The following is a 25,564-nucleotide window of genomic DNA, read 5'->3' on the forward strand; positions in this document are numbered from 1 at the left end:
GACTATGCATAGATGATAAACAGTGAGTAGGACATGATTCTCATACTGTAGAAAAGAAGCCTTGACTGTATCGATCAATCGTTTCCTTACCCAACACTGCCCCCCGGAGACATGGTCATGACACAACACCCCCACAACACAACGTATATACACACCCGAGTGTACAAGCATTAGGAACATCTTTCTATGACAGACTGACCAGGTGAAAGCTATGATCTCTTATTGATGTCACTTGTTAAATCCACTTCAATTAGTGTAGTAAAAGTGGAGGAAACAGGTTAATTCGGGATTTTTAAGCCTTGAGACATGGGGGAGAGGTCAACAGTGCAGGGGCCAGGGATAAGGCTGGTCATGGTGGGGATGGAACGAACACATGCTGTACCTGTTCTTTTCACTCTGTCATTTAGGTTAGTATTGTAGAGTAACTTCAATGTTCAACCATAACCTAATTGGTATGTGTGCCATTCAGAGGGTGAATGGGAAAGACAAAATATTTAAGTGCCTTTGAACAGGGTATGGTAGAAGGTGCCAAGCTACCGGTTTGAGTCAAGAACAGCAACGCAGCTGGTTTCACACTCAACTGTTTCTCATGTGTATCAAGAATGGTTCCACCACCCAAAAGATATCCAGCCAACTTGACACAACTGTGGGAAGCATTGGAGTCAACATGGGCCAGCATCCCTGTACAACACTTGACACCTTGTAGAGTCCATACTACGACAACATTGGGGCTATTCTGAGGGAAAAAGGGGTGCAACTTAATATTAGGAAGATGTTCCTGATGTTTTGTACACTCAGGGTATACAACAATTTGGTAGGTGCAGTGAAATGTGTTGTTTTACAGGGTCAGCTATAGTAGCATGGCGCCCCTGAGGCAAATTAGGGTTAAGTACCTTGCTTAAGGGCGCAGACAGATTTTTCATCTTGTCAGCTAGGGTATTCGACCAGGCGACCGTTTGGTTAGTGGCCCAACGCTCTAACCGTTAGCAGTCGCTTCTGTCCAAAGCCACATACATTTGTTGCATGGCTCCAGGGGGAATCGAACCCAGGACAGTTGCACACAGCTCTACCAACTGAGCCAAACAGGAGCACATTTTCCCAAGTCAGATTAGATTTATCATTAATTTCACACAGATCAGACTCTTCAACCCGACTCTCTCCGGCAACCATAACCTAATTGGAATTTGTTTCAACTCAGTAAATAGCCATTGGCCTGTTCATCTTTTTCTTAAAAAATTGTCCATAACTAACTAAGAAGAACAGGAGAATAGCATACCATGTACAACAAGAGATTGGTTCAGGTGGTTCCATTTCACATTCAGCATTAATATTACCACATGAGGAGAAACTTGGATGAACCAATTACATTTTCTTCAGTAATTATTTAAGATGATCACATATTTTATTTTAGCTTAAGGCAACGTGAGGTCAAGACAAACATTGTACTGCAAATCCTAAACGTACAAGTGAGTTTTCCCTTAGTCATGCAATGATGTCAATGGGAAAACCTGTAAAGATTTGACTTCTAAAGTGAAAGTTGGGATTCGTCACAGAATTTGTTGAGAAAATATCTCCTCGTACGTAGTAGATACTTGTCTGATACAGTTACACTGGTTGCCTTTGCCTTCAGATAGCTTGCATACTTTGGAATCAGAACGTTTATTTTCTCAAAAAAATCAAACACACCGTAAAATACATTTGCTACCAAACTGCTCATCATTCACATCAGACAAATAAAACGTTAATAAATTAATAATTATCACTAACATATAGTTAGTTATACCCCTACAGCTCCCTACCCAAAATCTTATTTTCTTATCTTGTTACTGTAATGATTAACCCTAACCCTTTCAAACCTTTAGCCCCCCCCCCCCACCCTCAACCCACCCATTCTCCCTGAGCAAACTGACACACCAACACATAAAACCCACCATGCTTCAAACTACCACAGCCTGTAGAACTCATTACAGAAACATGACATAACAATTCAGGACCATTATGACAAACCATTCCATACTAGGGCTAGGAGTTTATTCAGACCATGTGATCTGACCAGGAACCATTTATAGTCCAACATCTGGTCAGGTCATGTGGTCAGGAAAAACAACTCCTGGCCCTCCTTATGACACATGCAGTGACTTGAACAGTTGGCTGAATTGGATGTGATTAAAATGAATGCCACTGCACGTCATAGTAAATAACTCGTCATGAACAGTTTGTCACTTTAATAACGAAGCTTTCATGATGCATCGTTACCACAAAGCGTGACCCTGAACCCCAAAATCCCCATGGAACCCACATTGACATAACCACCTCCCTTATTAAGACCTTAAGACCTCCATAGTGTTTTTTTTTCTTTTCTCAATTGACATTTCATTCATTACAAATGTACAAAAAAAACTGAAAAAAAAGAAGCAATAATGGCTCATATACATATCGACAAAATGGATTCTTCATAATATTTCTGATGAGTGTTCTATAAAACGAAGGAGTCCCACAGAACAGAACTACACAGCCAGTCTTCCATAGACCCTTCCATAGAACCCATGCTGGTAACATCAGTCCAATGAGCCAGGTTAGCTATGGGTATAGTATGGTAAAGTATGCTATGGTACAGTATGGCTGCGACTGAAATGGCCCTATCCCCTACATAGTGCACTACTCTCATAGGGTTCTGGTCAAAAGTAGTGCACTATACATGGAACAGGGTGCCATTTCAGACACAGCATGTCTGTGGTTCCTGTTGCGGTAGTTTACATGCCAGATGTTAGGTCTGTGGATCATGTACGTCGGGTCTTCTGTCTCTTGGCCTGGCGTTTGGCCTCGTCCAGGGCAGCGTTGTCCCCACCGGCCTGGCTCAGGCTGCGCACCCCCTGCAGACGGCTCACCAGCTGCAGCAGCAGGGGGATCACCTGGGGAGAGACAGGGCGTTAAAAAAGGGTGAGATGCCACTTTATATTGTCTTCCGTGTACTAAAATGCCATGAAGATCCCAGAAACCAATAGAATGTTGTTTTTTTCAATACAAAGTGTGTGTGTGTGTGTGTGTGTGTGTGTGTGTGTGTGTGTGTGTGTGTATATATATATATATATATATAAAAACACACACACACACACACACTTATGCCATAATACAAAGGCAATAGGAAGTCTGCTTGAACATTTACCAGACCACTCAATTACAGTACATTGGATACATGATACATGGCTAGGCAATAAGAGTGGAGGCAGTGTACCTTCTCATGGTTGTAGGCTGCCAGCAGGAGCAGTAGAGTGAGGGGTAGAGCTATGTAGGAGCCCTGGGCTACGTCCTGGTCAGGAACTTTACGCTGTGATGAAGAACATCACATTGGGTTCTCATTCGTTATTCAGAAGACACACAATGCAGGCTCTTTTTTTAAATCACTGTAATGAGAATATTCTAAATGTATTACATTAGTTGTTTCCAAACTAGGATGAAGTTGCCTGCAGACGCTGATCTAAAATCTGTTTTGTGCTTTCCCACATAATGGATAAGGTTAGAATGCGGACAGGATCAGCTGATCTTAGATCTGTGGCTGCGGAGAACTTCTAGCCGGAGGATTCAGCCCTGGCAGAGTAGGTACTGTGAACTTACATTGGGGTTGAAGGTCAAAGTGATGTGCTTATGGTAGCCTGTAGAGGTGAAGGAGACTTGGGGCAGAGAGAAGTCGTACTGGGAGCGAGACAGTGTGGAGTGCAGCATCAACACATAGGTCTGTATTGGGGGAGAGGACACACAACAAAAAGTATATTTATGGTGATGACAACATACTCTGTAATGTTAATTCCACTGACCCAGAACCTCTGGATAAACCTACACTACTTTCTATTATCAGGCGAATAGCAACCATTAAAGGCCCAGTGCTGTCAAAAATCATTTTTCTATCATATTGTACAACAGCTGATGAAACTAACACTGTATAAGTGTGACAGATGTGAGCAGTGTAATTTTCTGAAAGTTAGTTGCTGGTTGAAAGAACAATTTACACAAGACATTCTAAAATCAGCAGGATTTACATGGGTGAAGTTTAAGTTAATGGACCAATAAAGAGAGATTCAAACCTCTCTACCGATAACAGTTTTCAGGTTACACACATACATACACATATATATATATACATACACATATATATACACACATACACATATATATATATATATATATATATGGCATCACATTTGATCAAAAAGAAGATCAATTGAGTTATTTTTCATGAGTCGTAAAATGAAATTTAGAGGGAAAAAAAGACATATTGTAAACAAAAACAAGTCAAAAAGCATTGCAAGCCAAAAAGAACCCATATCAATGATTAAAAAAAGGAAATGAGAACATTTATTTCAATCTACTGTGCTTTGTTTGAAACTTTTCCTCACCTACGCTGGCATTTCTCAACCACTGATCAAGTGGGGGTGGGGTGGGGTTTAGAAGGGGGGCGAACTAAAATCCGTTACTGTTGGTTAATACACTTGGAGAGACCATCATTCCATCACTATTTTGCATTGCTTTTTTATGACCCGTTAGGTTTCATTTCTACGGGGGAGGGGGGAGCTGCTGCACCATGACGGTTTGTAAGTCTGGAAAAACATTTGAAAAACAGTTTTTAAAAGTTAAAACTTCTCGGCCAATCAGGTTCATTAAGAGAGTAAGAGAGCCCCAGCCGTTCCCCATCCTCACTGGTCAAGCATACCCAACCTGTAGTCTGTGGTGTAAAATCAATGTTATGAATATGATAATGACCCATGTTTGTAGACCTGGACCTCCTGAACATGTTGATGTACACTATATACACACAAAATTATGTGGACACCCCCAAATTTGGGAATTCGGCTATTTCAGCCACACCCGTTGCTGACAGTTGTATAAAATAGAGCACAGAGCCATGCAATCTCCATAGACAAACATAGACCGTAGAATAGCCTTACTGAAGAGCTCAGTAACTTTCAACATGGCACCATCACAGAATGCCAATTTCCAAACAAGTCAGTTCGTCAACTTTCTGCCCTGGAAAACCGTAAGTGCTGTTATTGTGAAGTGGAAACGTCTAGGAGCAACAACGGCTCAGCCACAAAGTGGTAGGCTACACAAGTTTACAGAACAGGACCGCCAAGTCAGCACAATAACTGTTCGGCGGGAGCGTCATGAAATGGGCTTCCATGGACGAGCAGCCGCACACAATCCTAAGATCTCCATGCCCAATGCCGAGCGTCGGCTGGAGTGGTGTAAAGCTCGCCACAATTGGACTCTGGAGCAGGGGAAACGCGTTCTCTGGAGTGATGAATCACGCTTCCCCATCTGGCAGTACGGCGGATGAATCTGGGTTTGGCGGATGCCAAGAGAACACTACCTGCCCCAATGCATAGTGCAAACTGTAAAGTTTGGTGGAGGAGGAATAATAATCTGGGGCTGTTTTTCTTGTTTTGAGCTAGGCCCCTTAATTTCAGTGAAGGGAAATCTTAACGCTACAGCATACAATGACATTCTATACGATTCTGTGCTTTCAAATTTGTGGCAACAGTTTGGGGAAGGTCCTTTCCTGTTTCAGCATGACAATACCACCTTGCACAAAGCAAGGTCCATACAGAAATCGTTTGTCGAGATCGGTGTGGAAGAACTTGACTGGCCTGCATAGAACCCTGACCTCAACCTTTGAGATGAATTGGAACGCCGACTGCGAGCCAGGCCTATTCGCCCAACCTCACTAATGCTCTTGTGGTTGAATGGAAGCAAGTCCCTGCAGCAATGTTCCAACATCTAGTGGAAAGCCTTCCCAGAAGAGTGGAGGCTGTTGTAGCAGCAAAGGGAGGACCAACTCCATATTAATGCTCATGATTTTGGAATGAGATGTTTGACAAGAAGGTGTCCACATACCTTTGGTGATGTAGTAAACAGAGGGTACACATCTGCAGAAAGGTGAAAAGGAAGGAGCAGGAGTTCGGGAAACTCTCTAAATTTGCTTGGGGCTGACACAGATGATATTTAAATTGTTACAGCTAGCCTTTGTTTTCCATTTTCCCTCCATATACATCTTCATATACTCACTTGACAGCTCTCAGAGACAGAGGTAGACCATGGAGATGTCCCGGGCCACTTTTACCAATGAAGATAATGGGGCCGACGTCTATGACGATGTCTACGAACAGCCCTACTATGAAACAGCCTGAACACTCAGAGGACCTGTTTGGTAATGGAGCCAACGCCTATGAAGAGGTCTATAGACAGCGCAATTATGAAACTTCAGACACTTGTCTTGACACGTGTCTACCCCAGGGAGCACACCACAACCTGAACTCTCAGGTTCTGAGAGCTCATGGAGGAGACCCTTTGTTGTTGCTACAGCGTGTCTGGGGCTGCTGGGTCTTCTCCTACTGGCTGGGATCATCTATCACATTTATACAGCCGACCTACAGAGGCAGAGAGACCTGGTGACCATAAACAGCCAAGAGGAACAGGTATTTGACCAATGCATCTGGATTGGTCTGACTGACGGAGAGACGGAAGGGACCTGGAAACGGGTTGACGGCACAGCACTGACAACGGCGGTGGTGGTCTGAACCGGATTCAGAAGTTGGGACTGTGCTATGATGTATGGAGGCGTACAACATATTCCTCTAAATGCATTGAATGACTTTGGGTGTGACGTGAAATATCTAGGGATTTGTGAGAAAGTGGATTATTAATACCATAACACCAGTGTCTACTTTAACATGTAAAGTCCACACAAATTCTTCCTTCCTTTTTCTCTCGAATGATCATGCTGTTTAATCAACTTCTTGATATGCCACACCTGTCAGGTGGATGGATTATCTTGGCAAAAGGAGAAATGTTCATTAACAGGGATGGAAATACATTTGTGCAAATAAATTGAACTAAATGAGCTATTTCTGCGTACGGGAACATTTTGGGCTCTCTATTACTTCAGGTCATGAAACACGGGACCAACACTTTACATGTTATATTTAGTTCAGTATAGTGAAGCCATAATATGCTTGTGATTGGTTTGTAAAGACACAGTAGTTAAGTTTGTCATCTGTAGTATAGAAATCAATGTAAGTAATTAACAGTTCTTTTTTTCTGGATCAAAATGGAGCTTAGGTGGTGGGTTCGGTGGGGCCGGAACCAATGGTACGTTCACCAACCAACATTTTAGAGGCCCTCGTGTTGTTGGCAGTGAAAAATGTAGCCGTTTTAAAACGGATTGAATCATAAGAAAATCAATGTCATAAGAAAATCAATGGGGGCCCCATGCGTCATCAAAAATACTCTTCAATGCATCATTTTTTGAATTTTAGATTCTCCCCGACTGTCTAGCTTTTATTTTGGTGATTGTTAGTTCTCAAAGATTATATTATAAAAATAGAATGGTCCATTATCTTTTCTACATATCTGGTTTAAGTAATTTAAGTTTACACCAAAAACGTTTTTCCATCCTGAAAAGTACTTTACTTGTAATTGTTTTGACACAGGCGGCCCGAAAACACACTTAGGCGGCCACCCAAGTGTATTCTATACAAAAAAAACGTTTTTATTTCTCTATCGATACATTCATCTACAGTGTAGATGAATGTATCACATGATGAAATCTGAGCTGGTATTACTCTAAGAAAAAAATATATATAGTGAATTTTCATAGAGTGAAGACCTTTACTATTCACTGTTATATCCTGAAAAAACAACAACTTAATTAAGAAAATGTATTTCTATATGTTGTACATTGTTAAACTGACAATCCCAAAATAAACAGATTCATTTTGTTCTCGATTTCTCTGTTGTCTTCTGCTTTAATTGATAAAATATTGTTATTATTTAGATTCTTTTTCGTTTCTGGGAAGCGTATTACGACTTTGTTAAATACAACTTAATTAAGTTGTGATTTGATTTAAGTAATACCACTGACCCAGAAGAGCCATTTCTGGGTTGGGTACAGCAGCGCTTCAGGTCTCTGGAAGGCAGTAATGATGCTTCCTTGGCTATCAGCTACACACATTTCTAGCCCGCCTTATACCACCTTACATACTAATAGCACGTCCATACCTCTCCATCCCTGTCCAGAGGCGGGAAGTGAAAGAAGAGGGACTGTCCCAAAGACACACTGTTGATGGGGTTGTCAAGGTTGTCACTCTTATACAGCTTCACCTGCACGGGACAGGAGGAGAAATACAATTATATGGAGCCATAGAATTAAATAGAGGACTCTAGATGGATATAACCCATTTTAGCATTAGTCCTCTTACGGGTATTGTAGTGAAGGGATGTTACAGAGAGGGTGGGCAGGTGTTCTGGTGAGGTTTTATGGGTATTGTAGTGAGGGGATCTTACAGAGAGGGTGGGCAGGTGTTCTGGTGAGGGTTTATGGGTATTGTAGTGAAGGGATCTTACAGAGAGGGTGGGCAGGTGTTCTGGTGAGGTTTTATGGGTATTGTAGTGAGGGGATCTTACAGAGAGGGTGGGCAGGTGTTCTGGTGAGGGTTTATGGGTATTGTAGTGAAGGGATCTTACAGAGAGGGTGGGCAGGTGTTCTGGTGAGGGTTTATGGGTATTGTAGTGAGGGGATCTTACAGAGAGGGTGGGCAGGTGTTCTGGTGAGCGTTTATGGGTATTGTAGTGAGGGGATCTTACAGAGAGGGTGGGCAGGTGTTCTGGTGAGGGTTTATGGGTATTGTAGTGAAGGGATCTTACAGAGAGGGTGGGCAGGTGGTCTGGTGAGGGTTTACGGGTATTGTAGTGAAGGGATCTTACAGAGAGGGTGGGCAGGTGTTCTGGTGAGGGTTTACGGGTATTGTAGTGAAGGGATCTTACAGAGAGGGTGGGCAGGTGTTCTGGTGAGGTTTTAAGGGTAATGTAGTGAGGGGATCTTACAGAGAGGGTGGGCAGGTGTTCTGGTGAGCGTTTATGGGTATTGTAGTGAGGGGATCTTACAGAGAGGGTGGGCAGGTGTTCTGGTGAGCGTTTATGGGTATTGTAGTGAGGGGATCTTACAGAGAGGGTGGGCAGGTGTTCTGGTGAGGGTTTATGGGTATTGTAGTGAAGGGATCTTACAGAGAGGGTGGGCAGGTGTTCTGGTGGGGGTTTACGGGTATTGTAGTGAGGGGATCTTACAGAGAGGGTGGGCAGGTGTTCTGGTGAGCGTTTATGGGTATTGTAGTGAGGGGATCTTACAGAGAGGGTGGGCAGGTGTTCTGGTGGGGGTTTACGGGTATTGTAGTGAGGGGATCTTACAGAGAGGGTGGGCAGGTGTTCTGGTGGGGGTTTACGGGTATTGTAGTGAGGGGATCTTACAGAGAGGGTGGGCAGGTGTTCTGGTGAGCGTTTATGGGTATTGTAGTGAGGGGATCTTACAGAGAGGGTGGGCAGGTGTTCTGGTGAGGGTTTATGGGTATTGTAGTGAAGGGATCTTACAGAGAGGGTGGGCAGGTGTTCTGGTGGGGGTTTACGGGTATTGTAGTGAGGGGATCTTACAGAGAGGGTGGGCAGGTGTTCTGGTGAGCGTTTATGGGTATTGTAGTGAGGGGATCTTACAGAGAGGGTGGGCAGGTGTTCTGGTGGGGGTTTACGGGTATTGTAGTGAGGGGATCTTACAGAGAGGGTGGGCAGGTGTTCTGGTGGGGGTTTACGGGTATTGTAGTGAGGGGATCTTACAGAGAGGGTGGGCAGGTGTTCTGGTGAGGGTTTATGGGTATTGTAGTGAAGGGATCTTACAGAGAGGGTGGGCAGGTGTTCTGGTGAGGGTTTACGGGTATTGTAGTGAAGGGATCTTACAGAGAGGGTGGGCAGGTGTTCTGGTGAGGGTTTATGGGTATTGTAGTGAAGGGATCTTACAGAGAGGGTGGGCAGGTGTTCTGGTGAGGTTTTATGGGTATTGTAGTGAAGGGATCTTACAGAGAGGGTGGGCAGGTGTTCTGGTGAGGGTTTACAGGTATTGAAGTGAGGGGATCTTACAGAGAGGGTGGGCAGGTATTCTGGTGAGGGTTTATGGGTATTGTAGTGAGGGGATCTTACAGAGAGGGTGGGCAGGTGTTCTGGTGGGGGTTTATGGGTATTGTAGTGAAGGGATCTTACAGAGAGGGTGGGCAGGTGTTCTGGTGAGGGTTTACGGGTATTGTAGTGAAGGGATCTTACAGAGAGGGTGGGCAGGTGTTCTGGTGAGGGTTTATGGGTATTGTAGTGAGGGGATCTTACAGAGAGGGTGGGCAGGTGTTCTGGTGAGGGTTTATGGGTATTGTAGTGAAGGGATCTTACAGAGAGGGTGTGCAGGTGTTCTGGTGAGGTTTTAAGGGTAATGTAGTGAGGGGATCTTACAGAGAGGGTGGGCAGGTGTTCTGGTGAGGGTTCATGGGTATTGTAGTGAGGGGATCTTACAGAGAGGGTGGGTAGGTGTTCTGGTGAGGGTTTATGGGTATTGTAGTGAAGGGATCTTACAGAGAGGGTGGGCAGGTGTTCTGGTGAGGTTTTATGGGTATTGTAGTGAGGGGATCTTACAGAGAGGGTGGGCAGGTGTTCTGGTGAGGGTTTACGGGTATTGTAGTGAGGGGATCTTACAGAGAGGGTGGGCAGGTGTTCTGGTGGGGGTTTACGGGTATTGTAGTGAGGGGATCTTACAGAGAGGGTGGGCAGGTGTTCTGGTGGGGGTTTATGGGTATTGTAGTGAGGGGATCTTACAGAGAGGGTGGGCAGGTGTTCTGGTGGGGGTTTACGGGTATTGTAGTGAGGGGATCTTACAGAGAGGGTGGGCAGGTGTTCTGGTGGGGGTTTATGGGTATTGTAGTGAGGGGATCTTACAGAGAGGGTGGGCAGGTGTTCTGGTGGGGGTTTATGGGTATTATAGTGAAGGGATCTTACAGAGAGGGTGGGCAGGTGTTCTGGTGAGGGTTTATGGGTATTGTAGTGAAGGGATCTTACAGAGAGGGTGGGCAGGTGTTCTGGTGAGGGTTTACGGGTATTGTAGTGAAGGGATCTTACAGAGAGGGCGGGCAGGTGTTCTGGTGGGGGTTTATGGGTATTGTAGTGAGGGGATCTTACAGAGAGGGTGGGCAGGTGTTCTGGTGGGGGTTTATTGGTATTGTAGTGAAGGGATCTTACAGAGAGGGTGGGCAGGTGTTCTGGTGGGGGTTTATTGGTATTGTAGTGAAGGGATCTTACAGAGAGGGTGGGTAGGTGTTCTGATGAGGTGATGATGTTCCCACTCAGGTCAAACTGGTTGATCTGCCTGAAGGCGATGATGTTGACTCCCACGATGTCGGTGCTCCCAACCTCTATGGAGCGGTGCTGAGGCAGGGCTCTCTCGATGTGGTCGTTGCCCTGTGCTCTCAGCTGGATCAGGTATCTACAGCCAGGCTGTGAGAGAAGCTCAAAGTTAGCAACACAAAAATAATAGCAGAGCTATTAGCAATTGCAACAGCAGTGTTTGGGGGTATCAAACGCAATGACTCATTCTGCACAAAGTAACTCTTACAAATGTGTTGTATCGTTACGTCAGCTTCATAAATACTTTATGTGCTTGTATACAGGCTTTATAACTGCTTTATGTAGCCCTTATGAAGACTGAAAAAGGCCCGACTCACCAGCAGGCCCCTGAGCCTGAAGCGTCCCTCCTCGTCAGTGACTGTCTCCTCGCTGTAGATACTACACTCTGCCTGTCCCACTGCCTCCACTGACACATCCCTCTCAGCATCTCCACTCAGGGACTGAACTGCCCCGTAGCAGCTAGAAAGGAGGCAGTAAATCAGCCATTTTGGGGATCGATAGGACAGACAAATAACTACACACACCGCCATTTTGGGGATGGGACTGTTAAGCTCCTTGTCAAGTAAGTCAGCAAGAACAGGCCTGAATAAGATTTGTTACAATAAAAAGAAGTGGCTAGTGATGGCTGGGGGGGGGGAAATTGAACATCATTCTGCCTTGTTTAGTACATTTTTGCAGTTAGTTTAAAGCTCATTGGGTTTCACTCACTTTCTATGAAAAGTACTACAAAGATAAAGATGGATTTGATTGGCCCGTTTCTAGTACCTGTATGCGGTTTTGAATCCGGTGATGTCGATGCTGAGGTTCTGTCCCTCCTCGACGGTGATCATCTGAGAGGCTGGCTCAAACCTGAACTCCTTCATCATGGGCTTGAAGTAGTACTGGCCTGGGCTCTGAGGGGAGGGATGGAGGGATAGAAAGGAAGAACAGATGAGATGCAACCAATAAATCCCCCCTGCAGTGTTGCTGCACCCATCCAATCAGCACCAGTTCACATCACACAGAATATTGACTTCCACCTAGTAGCCCGGTGTGTTTAATAGTCAATCATTCAGGAGGAGGATAATACAGGGATGAAGTAGGTGTTGAGTTCAGTCAACATCAAGGTCCTTACCAAGTTGTTGAAGGTGAGGACACCAGTGTCCTGGGTGAGCAGGTTGGATCTGAACGATCCTCCACTGAGAGACAGCAGGACTCCAGACAGAGCGTGACCATCCTCTGACTTGATCTACGACACACAGAGAAAGATAGGAGATATGACAATGAACACACTGCATAAGACTACACAAACCCTGCCGCAGCCAAAACTATATTTAAGTTGCAGTTCGACACCAAGGCAAAATTCCAAAAGAACACTGTTGAAGGGCAATACATTCGCAGAACAGACCCATCAACTATTTATTAAACAACCATCACCCGACCGAAAGAGGGATAATGTTACTGATTAAACAAAAAACTGTTTTGCCAACAAGACAAAAGCTAATAAATGGCCTGTTCTTTCCACTGAGCTCGCTAGTAGTATGTGTGTTCTGTACCTTGAAGGTGACTCCAGCCAGAGCGAAAGCCTTGAAGTCTCCCTGGGTTCCCTCTACAGTGCTGAGGATGAAGCCCTCCTTACTGGCACTGACGTCATAGTGACGGTCACTGTGCAGGGGACCAACACTGGGGAGGGAGAAACAACCATTAGAGAGTCATTTAGATTGACTTGTATTACAGTACGTTTCCGACAAATGTCACAATCAAGGAGCATTTATCAAACACCATGAGAAAACCTGCCTCAAGCTAATCTAAAGCAACAACTATGTAACATGGTGGACATTTCAAGTGGCTAGATTAAGACGCAAAGTGGTCAAATGTATTGTTAAAAAAACAACAAGAGCATGATTTGAACAAGAAACCCCAGCTTGCAAGATGTTTTGCCTGATGCCTAGGGCAAGGGTGAGTAGGCCATGCTAGCCTTACGGCTAACACAGCAGTGACCGAGGTTATGGTTAGGGGATAGTCATGTATACCTGTAAGCCCCGTTCTCATTGGTGGCGACGGTGATGAGGGGGGCCTTGGCTCCTCTCTCGGTGATGGAGATCTCCACCCCCTGCAGTTCTGGAGTCACTTGGCCCCCCAGGAACAGACCAGCGCGCCCCGCGATGTCCACCACACGCCCTGGACAAGACTCTGTGAGAAGGGGACAGAATAAGAGAAGGTATTTAGATTACTGCTGGACACAGACACAGCTTCATGGCCGGTGATGTCCACCACACGCCCTGGACAGATCTCTGTGGATGGGTGCTGGTAGGGGCAGAGAATAGGGAGTTACCATATGTAAATGTAGAGACAGACAAAAACAGGTTATACACCTGTGGTGGAAAATGACTAAATGAGTTATGCTATCCCGTGTGATACTACTTAAGAGAATTGTCTCTTGCCATATGTTAAGTGTTTTTTTCTTGTAACCTGATACAAATGTGTCTGTGTTACTCAGTCACAAGACTGGGCGTATTTTTTTTTATTTAACTAGGCAAGTCAGTTAAGAACAAATTCTTATTTTCAATGACGGCCTAGGAACAGTGGGTTAACTGCTAGTCCAAGGGCAGAACAACAGCTTTGTACCTTGTCAGCTTGGGGGTTTGAACTTGCAACCTTCCGGTTACTAGTCCAACCACTAGGCTACCCTGCCGCCCCATATAGCTAAGATCCGTTTGGGTGTGACCCCAGCATGTGAGACATCCCATGTTTTTACTATCTGTGAGCTGTGATAAATGCAGTTAGACGTTTGAGCCCTCGAGCTATCAACCTCGAGCCATCTTAAAATCTGCAAGGACAAACCAATCGCCTTGTACACACTATGTTCCGCCCCTGTTTACACACATCTGCTAAACTGCCATGTAGACAAGAGGTTGTACTTTCTATAACAGCAGAGAGCCAACTCTGTTCGTTGGGCTTTTAACTCTGCACTGTTGTGTGGATTGTTGACTGATCCATTTTTTGCAAATCTTATTAAATATAATTGTTGTTTGAAGAATCTACAGCCTCTTTCCCCTTTGGTTAGAATTTCCACTACACACCACACAGAGAGATATGCAGACAGACACCACAGACCAAACACACACACACACAATAACATAACACAAAAGAAGAGGATAACAAGGAAGTGAACTCCAACCTCCAGTGATAGTAGCCTCAATCTCCGGCGGATAGAAGAGCAGCTCCTTCGAGGAGGGAGTCACAGTGATCCTCTCCCCAGCCCTGGCCCAGTAAGAAAATTCGTAGTGAAAGGGGCTGGTGAGCTCATCAGCTCTCTCTTGGATGGGGGGCTCGCTGTCACCTCCATCCTCAGCCTCTTGGGCACGCCTCTCCCTCTCCTGGCGCCGCAGCTCGATCTCCTGCAGCTGCTGCTCCTGTCTCTGCTCCTCCAGGCTTCTCAGAGGGCCTAGGACCAGAGCTGGCTCAGACTCTATGGAGGATCTGATGGAAGACACATAAACAGTATTTAGGTTAGACTATGGACGACCTACAGGAGGAACACAGTGATAATCTTTTTTGTTGTTGTTGTCATATTTAGAAAAACAAGAGTCATTTCAGGTTTAAACGTTAATTCTGGAAATGCATGTAAATCTCCAACTTTTTGGAGATGACGGGGACTAACTTGATGGTGACCGTGACATCCAGGATCTTATCAGTGGTGATTAGGCCAGTCATGTGATGTCTCACTGCAGTCAGGGTCAGGATAGTGGGGGCTGACCTGAAGGACACATTTAGACAAGTAGAGTCATTCACTTTGGTGGGGCTATGTAAAAGGAAAACATAGAAATGGATCCAATAGAACACCCTTACGTGTCGTAGGTATAATAGTCCTGTTCGAATTGGTGGCAAGATCGAGGAGTCACTTTGTACAAACCTGGCAAAGGCAAGATTAGATGATTAATAAGCATATTATTATATATATAATATTATTATTATTATTATTATTATTATTATTATTATTATTAATATATATATATTTTACTCATGTATCTACCGGTAACCTATATTACCCTAGGTTAGTCTCAAAGACATATTTTATTTTCCAGAGGTCTTTCAGTAAGGATATTGAAGAGAATCGAAGACAAGTGAAAAGAAGAGGAGTTTCTCCCACCAGGCTTGGAGAGACAGAAGCGGTTGACCCCCTTGGAGAGGTTATAGACGCCAACGTTCTCAGGCTTGCTGCCGTCCTGAAAGAACTCCTGCCAAGATACATACACACTCATTTAGACTTTCACACCAGCAACCACGATTATGTAAAATAACGTACGAGCTATTTAAGAACCATTATGCTCGAACTATTCACTCATACTCTTTCTTATCAGAGCAGCTGTCCAACAGTATGTGCACAGCTGCTCATCGAACATCTCATTCCAAAATCGTGGGCATTAATATGGAGTTGGTCCTCCCTTTGCTGCCACAACAGCCTCCACTCTTCTGGGAAGGCTTTCCACTAGATGTTGGAACATTGCTGCTGGACTTGCTTCCAATCAGCCACAAGAGCATTAGTGAGGTCGGGCACTGATGTTGGGCGATTAGGCCTGGCAGCCAGTTAGCGTTCCAATTCATCCCAAAGGTGTTCGATGGGGTTGAGGTCAGGGCTCTGTGCAGGCTGTCAAGTTCTTCCACACCGATCTCGCCAAACCATTTCTGTATGGACCTCGATTTGTGCACAGGGGCATTGTCATGCTGAAAAAGGAAAGGGCCTCCCGCAAACTGTTGCCACAAAGTTGGAAGCACAGATTTGTCTAGAATGTTTTTGTATGCTGAAGCGTGAACATTTCCCTTCACTGGAATTAAGGGGCCTAGCCCAAACCATCAAAAACAGCCCCAGACCATTATTCCTCCTCCAACAAACTTTACAGTTGGCGCTATGCATTGGGGCTGGTAGCGTTCTCCTGGTATCCACCAAACCCAGATTCATCCGTCAAACTGCCAGATGGTGAAGCATGATTCATCGCTCCAGAGAACGCGTTTCCACTGCTCCAAATGCCAATTGTGGGGAGCTTTACACCACTCCAGTCAACTCTTGTCATTGCACATGGAGATCTTAGGATTGTGTGCGGCTGCTCGGCCATGGAAACCCATTTCATGACGCTCCCGATGAACATTTTATTGTGCTGACGTTGCTTCCAGAGGCAGTTTGGAACTCGGTAGTGAGTGCTTAAACAGAGGACAGATTTAAAAGGGCTACACGCATCAGGACTCTGCGGTCTCGTTCTGTGACCTTGTGTGGCCTACTGTCTGAGCCGTTGTTGCTCCTAGATGTTTCCACTTCACAATAACAGGACTTACATGTGGACTAGACCGCACGCACGCATGTTGATTTTGTCCATCCACACCAGACACGATAAGGATATGCAGGTTGAAATATCAAAACAAACTCTGAACCAACTAGATTCATTTGGGGACCGGTCGAAACACACGAAACATTCATGGCAATTTAGCTAGCTAGCTTGCTTTTGCTAGCTAATTTCTCCTTGGATATAAACATTGGTTTGTAATTTTACTTGAAACGCGCAAGGTCATCTACTCCGACAATTAATCCACAGATAAAAGGGTAAACCGATCTCCTCAGGCTTCTTCTTCGGACTTTATATAGCGGCTGGCAATCAACATTAAGGTGCATTACACCACCAACTGGACTGGAGTGTGGACCTCAGTTTGTCTTTCAATCACCCACGTTTGGTATATGCTCCTAAAAACCAATGAGGAGATGGGAGAGGCGGGACTTGCAGCACGTCAAACTTCACAAAAAGAACCAAGTTCTATTTTAGCGCCTGGCTATGAAGACGCTCATTGACGCTCGTAAGCAGCGTGGGTGCATTGATTGAATAACGTGTACATTTATTTTGCAACGCACACGACGTGGGCGGTGTGGTCAGCATGTTACAGTTGACCGGGGCAGCTCTAGCAGGAAAGATTTGGAATAACTGACTTGTTGTGCCACGTTGAAAGTCACTGAGCTCTTCAGTAAAGGCCAATGTTTGTCTATGGAGATTGCATGGCTGGGTGCTCGATTTTATACACTGGTCAGCAACGGGTGTGGCTGAAATAGCCAAATTTACGGGGTGTCCAAATACATACTTTCGGCCGTGTAGTGTATAACAAGCATAAACAGAAATACATGCAGGAACACATAACAGTACACATGCACACAACTACACATATGAACAAACCTAAAGACACACTCTCTCTGTCCCCTACACACAGCCCTCCCCTGTGTTACTACTGACCAGTGTGATGGCGTGGGACAGGGAGCAGCGGAGGATGTAGCCTATCTGTCTGAGCTCTACTCCCAGCACGTCAGAGTCCAGCACCTCCACCTCCACTGACTTGAGCTTCCAGCACCACTCCTCATGGGAGATACTCACTGGGAGGGAGGAGAGCAGAGCGTCAGACATTGCTACAATATTGACATAAGGACAAGACATACATAACCTAGCCTGAGAACCTGGAGTACAGCCTGGCTTTAGTGTATGGATTTCTTCTCTGACAACATTGACCATCCTATAAACATACTTACTTGTTCAGTAGACACATAACAGAAAAAACGAGGAGCTACTAAAAAGATCATGTCCAAAAATACATGTTTGTTTTCCATAGCAACAATTTATTTTTATTATATATTATTTTGAAATACCTTTTTCCCCAATGAACACGACCCAGGAGGTCCGTACCTTTGTATTTGCCAGGCAGGACGTGGTCGAAGGAGATTTCCAAGGTGTCACCGCTCCCTGAGAGGAGCACGCTCCTCCTCTCCCCCTGACGACTCACCGGCTGCAGGGTCACCGACAGGTCATCACAGTTCGCTGGGGGGTCAAGAGGTCAAAGGTTATTCAAAGTGGCAAAGCCGTGAAAATGAGACCGTCGCTGATTGGCTGTCTAACGAGGATGCTAGGACTAATAGAGTATTCAGATTGACTGTTTTCAGCGTTTGTCCTGACAATGACCCAGTTAGGCATCAAAACACACTCAGTCTGTCTAATAGAAAAGCACTTTTAACCATGACTGTTTTCATTCAACAGAAAATGTGCCCTACTGTTCCCTGTTGAATAGGAGTTACTTCTCCCTAAGGGGTTATTGTTAACCTTGCATTATTCCTACTTGACATCTAAACAGGAAATGTTCAGAGTGAGTCATAGACTAATGGGAGAGAACTCCAGGGCAGGCTTACCCAGACAGTAGACCCTGCCCGAGACGGCGGCCATGAACTGGGTGAAGAGGAGGTCGGAGAGGGGCCTGTCCACCAGGGAGACCTCCAGAGCAGCAGGCTGCAGGGCCAGGCCAGCCTTCACCTCCGCCTCAGGAAGAGACACCTGCAGGGAAGGATGGAAGACAGGATGAAACGTTAGCCTAAGTACAGCCAAGGTAAATGGACAAATCCTGTTTAGTTGTATTTTGAGGGTAACATCGCTAAGAGCTGATCTCACGTAAATAGGACTGGAAGTAGGATGAAGTTGCCCATAGACACTGATCATAGATCACTTTAGTATGCTTTCTTCACCCTTATAGGGATATGATTCAGAGCAGCTAAGCTGATCCTAGATAAGGGACTAAGGGCAACTTCGCTCAATACAACCAAAGCCACCAAAATACAGACAATTAATCTCATAGTCAGAACAAGCTGTATTTCTGTAACGTACGGTAACACTGTAGTCTCCAGGTTTGGCATGGAAGCAGAAGGCCCCCTGCTGGTCTGAGTCGGTGGTGTGGGTGGCGGTGTTGTCCTGTCCCAGGGGAGTGAGGGTCACCTTGTAACGCCCCTGCTGCTTCATGCTCTCTGGCAGACGGGTGATAGCGATCTGACCACACACGCTGAACCTGGAGAGGGGGATGAGAATGACATTTATAATTTATAATGCTTCAACAAAACAACCACATAGCTGTTATGTCAGATGCATGTTATGATTATAGATGGGGGCATCAATAGGACACATTGAAAGTCGAAACTCACCCAGCAGTGATGATGTCAGGGAGTTGAGGCGTGTTGGGAGCTATCTTCACTGTGATTGGCTCAAAAAACATGAGGTCCTTGTGCGTGCGGAGGGTGTAGGTACCAGTGGTCATATTCTCCAGGCGGTAGGAGCCGTCCTCTTTGGTCAGAACTGTTAGAAGGGAAGAAAGAGAGGGAGGAAAAGGGAGAGAGAAAGAAAGGGTTCGGCAGAAGGACAATCCCAACGCAAATGAACATAGCATGTCTCCACGTTAACCAAACAATGTCATCTCTGATATTTCTCCTCCGAATTTGAACACAGATAATAGAAGAGAAAATGGGGTGGTGGATGTCACTATGGTTACCTTTGATCTGGTTGTTGAGGGTTACCGTGGCGTCAGGTACCCCGTCCCCCTCCAGGCTGTTGAGAACCCTGCCGGTCACAGAGAAACCCATGACACGGAAGATGGGCTACAGAGAGAGAGAAACACAAAACACGACACCTCCAGGGTCATGTACAGTACCATAACCTCTGTTAATCACATGACAAAGACCAATGCTGTACAATTTTAACCCATAAGTAGCAGCCAAGCAGGAAGCTGGAGCACTGTAAACTTACCTCCAGCTTCAAGCTGTTGTGCTCCACCCTGAAGTCCATTCTGGAAGGTGCCACATCAAATGTGATCCTCTCTCCCCTGTAGAAGGGAATCTGAAACACAGACAAATTAGTCCAACATAGTCAAAGTGAAGGACAAGAAACCAGACTAAGTACATAATACATTATTTTTGTATAGAGCCCTCCAGATTTTTGAACAGAGCCTTCCAGATCCCAAGGATATTTTACACATTAAAGACAACCTAAGAACACCAACTGTGCTATTTCAGCAACACACATTAACTGGGAGGGATATGTGCTGAATACGTAGTCATCAAAAGGCATTTTCTTAGCCCAGGGCTAATTTGCCATGGGATAAGTGCAGTGTGAACAACACGGGTGTGTTGTGGCGGCCATCTTACCACAGTGTAGTCTCCGCTGGCCAGTGAGGGGAAGGAGAAGATGCCGTCCTCTCGGGATAGGGCACTACACAGGTAGACCAGGGAGTCATCTCCAGACTCGGCTCCATCCACTGGGGCTGTGTTACAGACACTGACGTCCTAGGAAACACAAGAAATAGACATATTAGAGGGAATTTTATATATTTTAAATTTAACTAGGCAAGTCAAATTCTTATTTACAATGGCGGCCAACACCGGACGACTCTGGGCCAATTGTGCGCCGCTGTGATACAGCCTGGATGTAAGACAAGTATTACATATATCTGAAACTTGAAATTCCCGTTTTGAGTAAAAACTGTATGTATCCGTCTGGGTTACTACAGTGAGGGGAAAAAGTATTTGATCCACTGCTGATTTTGTACTTTTGCCCACTGACAAAGAAATGACTGGTCTATAATTTTAATGGTAGGTTTATTTTAACATTGAGAGACAGAATAACAACAACAAAAATCCAGAAAAACACGTCAAAAATTGTATAAATTGATTTGCATCTGCAAAACATGACTTAGTACTTGGTGGCAAAACCCTTGTTGGCAATCACAGAGGTCAGACGTTTCTTGCAGTTGGCCACCAGGTTTGCACACATCTCAGGAGGGATTTTGTCCCACTCCTCTTTGCAGACCTTCTCCAAGTCATTAAGGTTGAGGCTGACGTTTGGCAACTCGAACGTTCAGCTCCCTCCACAGGTTTTCTATGGGATTAAGGTCTGGAGACTGGCTAGGCCACTCCAAGACCTTAATGTGCTTCTTCTTGAGCCACTCCTGTTGCCTTGGCTGTGTGTTTTGGGTCATTGTCATGCTGGAAAACCCATCCATGACCCATTTTCAATGCCCTGGCTGAGGGAAGGAGGTTCTCACCCAAGATTTGACGGTACATGGCCCCGTCCATAGTCCCTTTGATGCGGTGAAGTTGTCCTGTCCCATTAGCAGAAAACCACCCCCAAAGCATAATGTTTCCACCTCCATATTTGACGGTGGGGATGGTGTTCTTGGGGTCATTGGCAGCATTCCTCCTCCTCCAAACACAGCGAGTTGAGTTGAAGCCAAATAGCTCCATTTTGGTCTCATCTGACCACAACACTTTCACCCAGTTGTCGTCTGAATCATTCAGATGTTCATTGGCAAACTTCAGAAGGGCATGTATATTTGCTTTCTTGAGCAGGGGAACCTTGCAGGCGCTGCAGGATTTCAGTCCTTCACGGTGTAGTGTGTTACCAATTGTTTTTTTGGGGACTATGGTCCCAGCTGCCTTGAGATCATTGACAATATCCTCCCGTGTAGTTCTGGGCTGATTCCTCACCGTTCTCATGATCATTGCAACTCCACAAGGTGAGATCTTGCATGGCGCCCCAGGCCGAGGGAGATTGACAGTTATTTTGTGTTTCTTCCAATTACGAATAATAGCACCAACTGTTGTAACCTTCTCACCAAGCTGCTTGGCGATGGTCTTGTAGCCCATTCCAGCCTTGTGTAAGTCTACAATCTTGTCCCTGACATCCTTGGAGAGCTCTTTACCTGTATAAAAGACACCTGGGAGCCAGAAATCTTTCTGATTGAGAAGGGGTCAAATACTTATTTCCCTCATTAAAATGCAAATCAATTTATAACATTTTTGACATGCGTTTATCTGGATTTTTTTTGTTGTTGTTCCGTCTCTCACTGTTCAAATAAACCTACCATTAAAATTATAGACGGATCATTTCTTTGTCAGTGGGCAAACATACAAAATCAGCAGGGGATCAAATACTTTTCCCCCCTCACTGTATATCATAATTTAACCATTCATGAGGTAAAATGCCCAGCTTCATAGACAGCCAACATTAAAGATAAAATATAACTGTAGTGTATCACAATATGTACAGAAATACAGCAGACTGGACACCACCGCTCTTTCAATTTGCCATTCAATTCAATACAAATATATTTGACCTCCTTCTTCACTGTGGCAGAGTAGAGGAGGAAGGTGACTTTTTTCATGGGCTCCCCATCACTCCGGACCTCCCCAGAGACATCATACCCTCCCACCACCAGATGTTCTGCAGCCGCTGCATTGGCACTGGACACACGCACTGACGTAGCGCTCTGTGGAAAGACAACGCAAAATGATTGTGAAGCATTTGGACGTTTTTGCTCTAATTCTTTTTGCATAGTTCACACTACCTGTAATCACTTATGTTCTTACTCTGCTTGCTTATATTACTTGTGCAATAGGATTGAGTTCCAATTGCATCCAACTAAAGTTGTGCCAATAACACCTACAGCTGCACTTTGAGATGGCTTGAGATCATGAGCCCTGCAGAAAGAAACTCACCTGCTCCAAGGTCCAGGACGGATGAGAAGCAATGATGTCATAACTTCCAGGAAGTACTTTGGAGAAGGTGTACCTGTGAAATGACCCAAAACAGTCTGTGTTAGAAGCCTAGTGCTTGTACAACAGCGGATGTGTACAAAAGCATTAGCATTGATATGAATGGCTTGAGTTGCCACGACTGGAAAAAAAAGCCAGTGTGTTTGTTTGTGTTGTAAGGGGTAGTTATATTGCCTTGTAGTTTAAAGTAATGCTGTTAAGAGTTTGAGGAGCGGTCCCTTACTTTCCTCCAGGCTGAGTGAGCACAGTCTGCAGCTTTTCTCCTGTTCCCTCCCTGGTCAGGCTGATCTCCACCCCAGCTGGGCCCAGGAGTTGGCCTTTACTTAGCACCTGGGACATACACAACACATTAACGCCACAACAAAGTAAACAATTATTTCAGAAATGCACATACTGTTTATCCGGTAAGTACTAACACTAAACAACCATTTTAAAAAGTGGCAGATCTCTGTGCCATTCTGTTTAGTCAATAAACAGTGATGTATTGAGTCTTTGGGGGGGTGGAACGTAGTCTAGCAGTTAAGCGCGTTGGGCCAGTAACAGAAAGGTTGCTGGTTCAAATCCCCGGGCTGACTAGATAAAAAAAGATGTTGATGTGCCCTTGAGCAAGACACTTAACCCTAATTGCTCCAGTAAGTTGCTCTGGAGAAGAGCATCTGCTAAATGACTCAAATGTAAATGTATTTTGGCCAGCACCATCCCCACAAGGGTTATTGAAGAAGAGTTCCTCTCACCGTTCCAGAGACAGAGAAGCCAGTGAAGACAAAGTTGATGTCCTGCTCCTTGGTGCAGATATCATTGACCCCGTCCACATAGAGGTCCACACTGGTGGGCTCTGCAAAAACACAGACAGAGTGTTATGTTACAGCACTGCTGGCAATACACAAGAGCTACAAATACACATGAAATTCTCCTTACCAAAGCTCCACCCAAGAGGCGGCTCAATCTTCAACACAAAGTCTCCCTGTGAATAAGACAGAGTCAAATATTAGCAGAACTGCCTCTATGTATCCGAGAGTGGAAGACTCCTCTCTCGTCTCTAAAATGTAGGCTCTAACAGTCCCATCACAAGTCAAACTGTTGAATAAACTTAATTTGAACGTACTTTGCCTGTTGTCCACTGATTTTGTCCCTATAAAAGTAGGTAATCTGAGACAAAATATCCACAGAGTAGTGTTATCAACCTGCCTTTCAGTACGCTGGGCTGTATGTCGGTTTGTATTTTCAATGCTGACTCAACTCATATGTGACGCTGCACAATATGTCAACAATGCCGAGTTTAGCCGAAGCACAGACTGAACTTTGTCCCACGCAATCAGCTGGCAAATTTCACAAGCACTTTCAGCTGATTGCGAGGTAACTGTGCTTTGGTCGACAACATTAAGCTACATTCGGCTATTGTTTGATGTTGTGCATCACGTGAAATGCATCAGGTGGTGGGCAATACAAGCAACAGAACCGCTGCCGCAAAAAGTTGGGTAAACAGCCCTTTCCTGTGGCTACCCCATCTCCACCTGATACCGCCAAAAGGACCAATATTACGGACAACTGGTAAAGTACGATTAAATAGAATTGTATTCAACATTCTGTCTTGTAGAGACTACTGCGTCTTTTTTACAGCGACTTTTTTCAGACTGATATCCATGAAGTAACCAGGGAAACAGTCTGAGGTTTAGACAAACCAATGCCATACTACTACTACTATTGCATTTTCATATGTATCAATACCACAGGAGGCTGGTGGGAGAAGCTATAGGACGGGCTCATTGTAATGTCTGGAATGGAATAAATTAAACCGTATCAAACGTACGGAAACGCCTGCCTACTCGGATCAATACATTAATTACCTTGTCATAGAGGGGAATCATAAAGTATCCATTGATGGGAGCACAGTCCGTCTGATATTTCAAAGACCCTTGTTTGGTGTACACTTTAATCTGTGAGAGACAAGAAAGATGAGATGTATTTAGCAATGCACAAACACAACCAAAAAGGCAAAAGCATGATTTCATGCGATGCATGTTGGACAGTAGTATGGGCTCTTGCGGTAAAGTAGTTAGTTAGCTAACGTGAATAACTTGCACCGGCAGTCATTAGGGTGAGGGTGGTCCAGTATGAGATGATTTGACTAAACAGTAATCCTATTATTGTAAATGGTGTGTGGATGGTGCAATACCTCGTCAGTACAGTGGGGTTTAAGTGGACCGGCAACTAGCCAGGTCAACTTTAGCAAGCTAGCTAACGTTAGCTAGCCAGTGCGTAAACTATGTAAACATTCGCTCGGAGTTTTAAACGTAGAAAGGACTTAAAAGCAGTGAAACACATTTAGCTACATTTAAATAGCTGCAAGTTATTGCGTTTCTGATGTGTTTTGTAAGGATAGCTAGTTAGTACAATGCTATGTTAACTAGTTAGCTAACAAGTTCTGAATTTCGACATGGTTGTGCACGAGAAACCAGCAACATAGATCAGAGATGGCTCGTGAGATTAGTGTGGCTACTCAGAGAGTTAGCTAGACCATCTTACTAGCCACCTTGGGGCTAATGTTATTTCATTCAAACTCAACTGTCTTTTCACCACTCAAGACTCCCAGCAATATCCTGTCTCCGCCTACTAAGGTAGTAGGCCGTCTCTGCACTCACCTCGATCAGCGAGTAATTAATTTCAACGTCGGATTTCACGAACCCTCCGCAGGCCACCACAATGTCATCAGCTGACACTGTAATAAACTGGCAGCAGATGATTCCAAATAATATCCAGAACACTGCCATGTCTGCCGGTTCCGTTATTCCGAGCATTCGCCAGGAGATTTTTCTGGACAACCGAATTGACAGTGCACGCTGCCTCCGGTTCCGTAAGCTGCGCTGTTGAAGGAGCAGTAGCTACCTATTCTGGAGGCGTCGACACCTGCTGGTGCGGAGGTGA

At 44.9% G+C, this 25,564-nt stretch overlaps 1 protein-coding gene across 1 annotated transcript; it reads right to left on the reverse strand.

Annotated features, from left to right (window-relative positions):
* Window positions 1–1,377: 1,377 nt before the first annotated feature.
* nomo (nodal modulator) lies at window positions 1,378–25,528 on the reverse strand. Its single transcript, XM_036949408.1, has 29 exons — window positions 25,282–25,528; window positions 24,487–24,576; window positions 23,558–23,603; window positions 23,374–23,474; window positions 22,863–22,969; window positions 22,583–22,655; window positions 22,201–22,353; window positions 20,234–20,371; window positions 19,836–19,925; window positions 19,582–19,687; window positions 19,238–19,388; window positions 18,927–19,104; window positions 18,458–18,599; window positions 17,961–18,092; window positions 17,517–17,653; window positions 15,395–15,482; window positions 15,094–15,157; window positions 14,906–15,001; window positions 14,423–14,724; window positions 13,275–13,434; window positions 12,798–12,924; window positions 12,377–12,490; window positions 12,028–12,155; window positions 11,580–11,721; window positions 11,158–11,352; window positions 8,053–8,154; window positions 3,616–3,735; window positions 3,236–3,328; window positions 1,378–2,912 (listed from the first exon to the last, which is right to left on the reverse strand). Exons 1-29 carry the CDS (start codon window positions 25,435–25,437, stop codon window positions 2,781–2,783), a joined length of 3,663 nt encoding a protein of 1,220 aa, XP_036805303.1. The 5' UTR covers window positions 25,438–25,528; the 3' UTR covers window positions 1,378–2,780.
* Window positions 25,529–25,564: the final 36 nt, after the last annotated feature.

The sequence above is a fragment of the Oncorhynchus mykiss genome, chromosome 17 (genome assembly GCF_013265735.2).
Source record: "Oncorhynchus mykiss isolate Arlee chromosome 17, USDA_OmykA_1.1, whole genome shotgun sequence".
Lineage (NCBI taxonomy): Eukaryota > Metazoa > Chordata > Actinopteri > Salmoniformes > Salmonidae > Oncorhynchus > Oncorhynchus mykiss.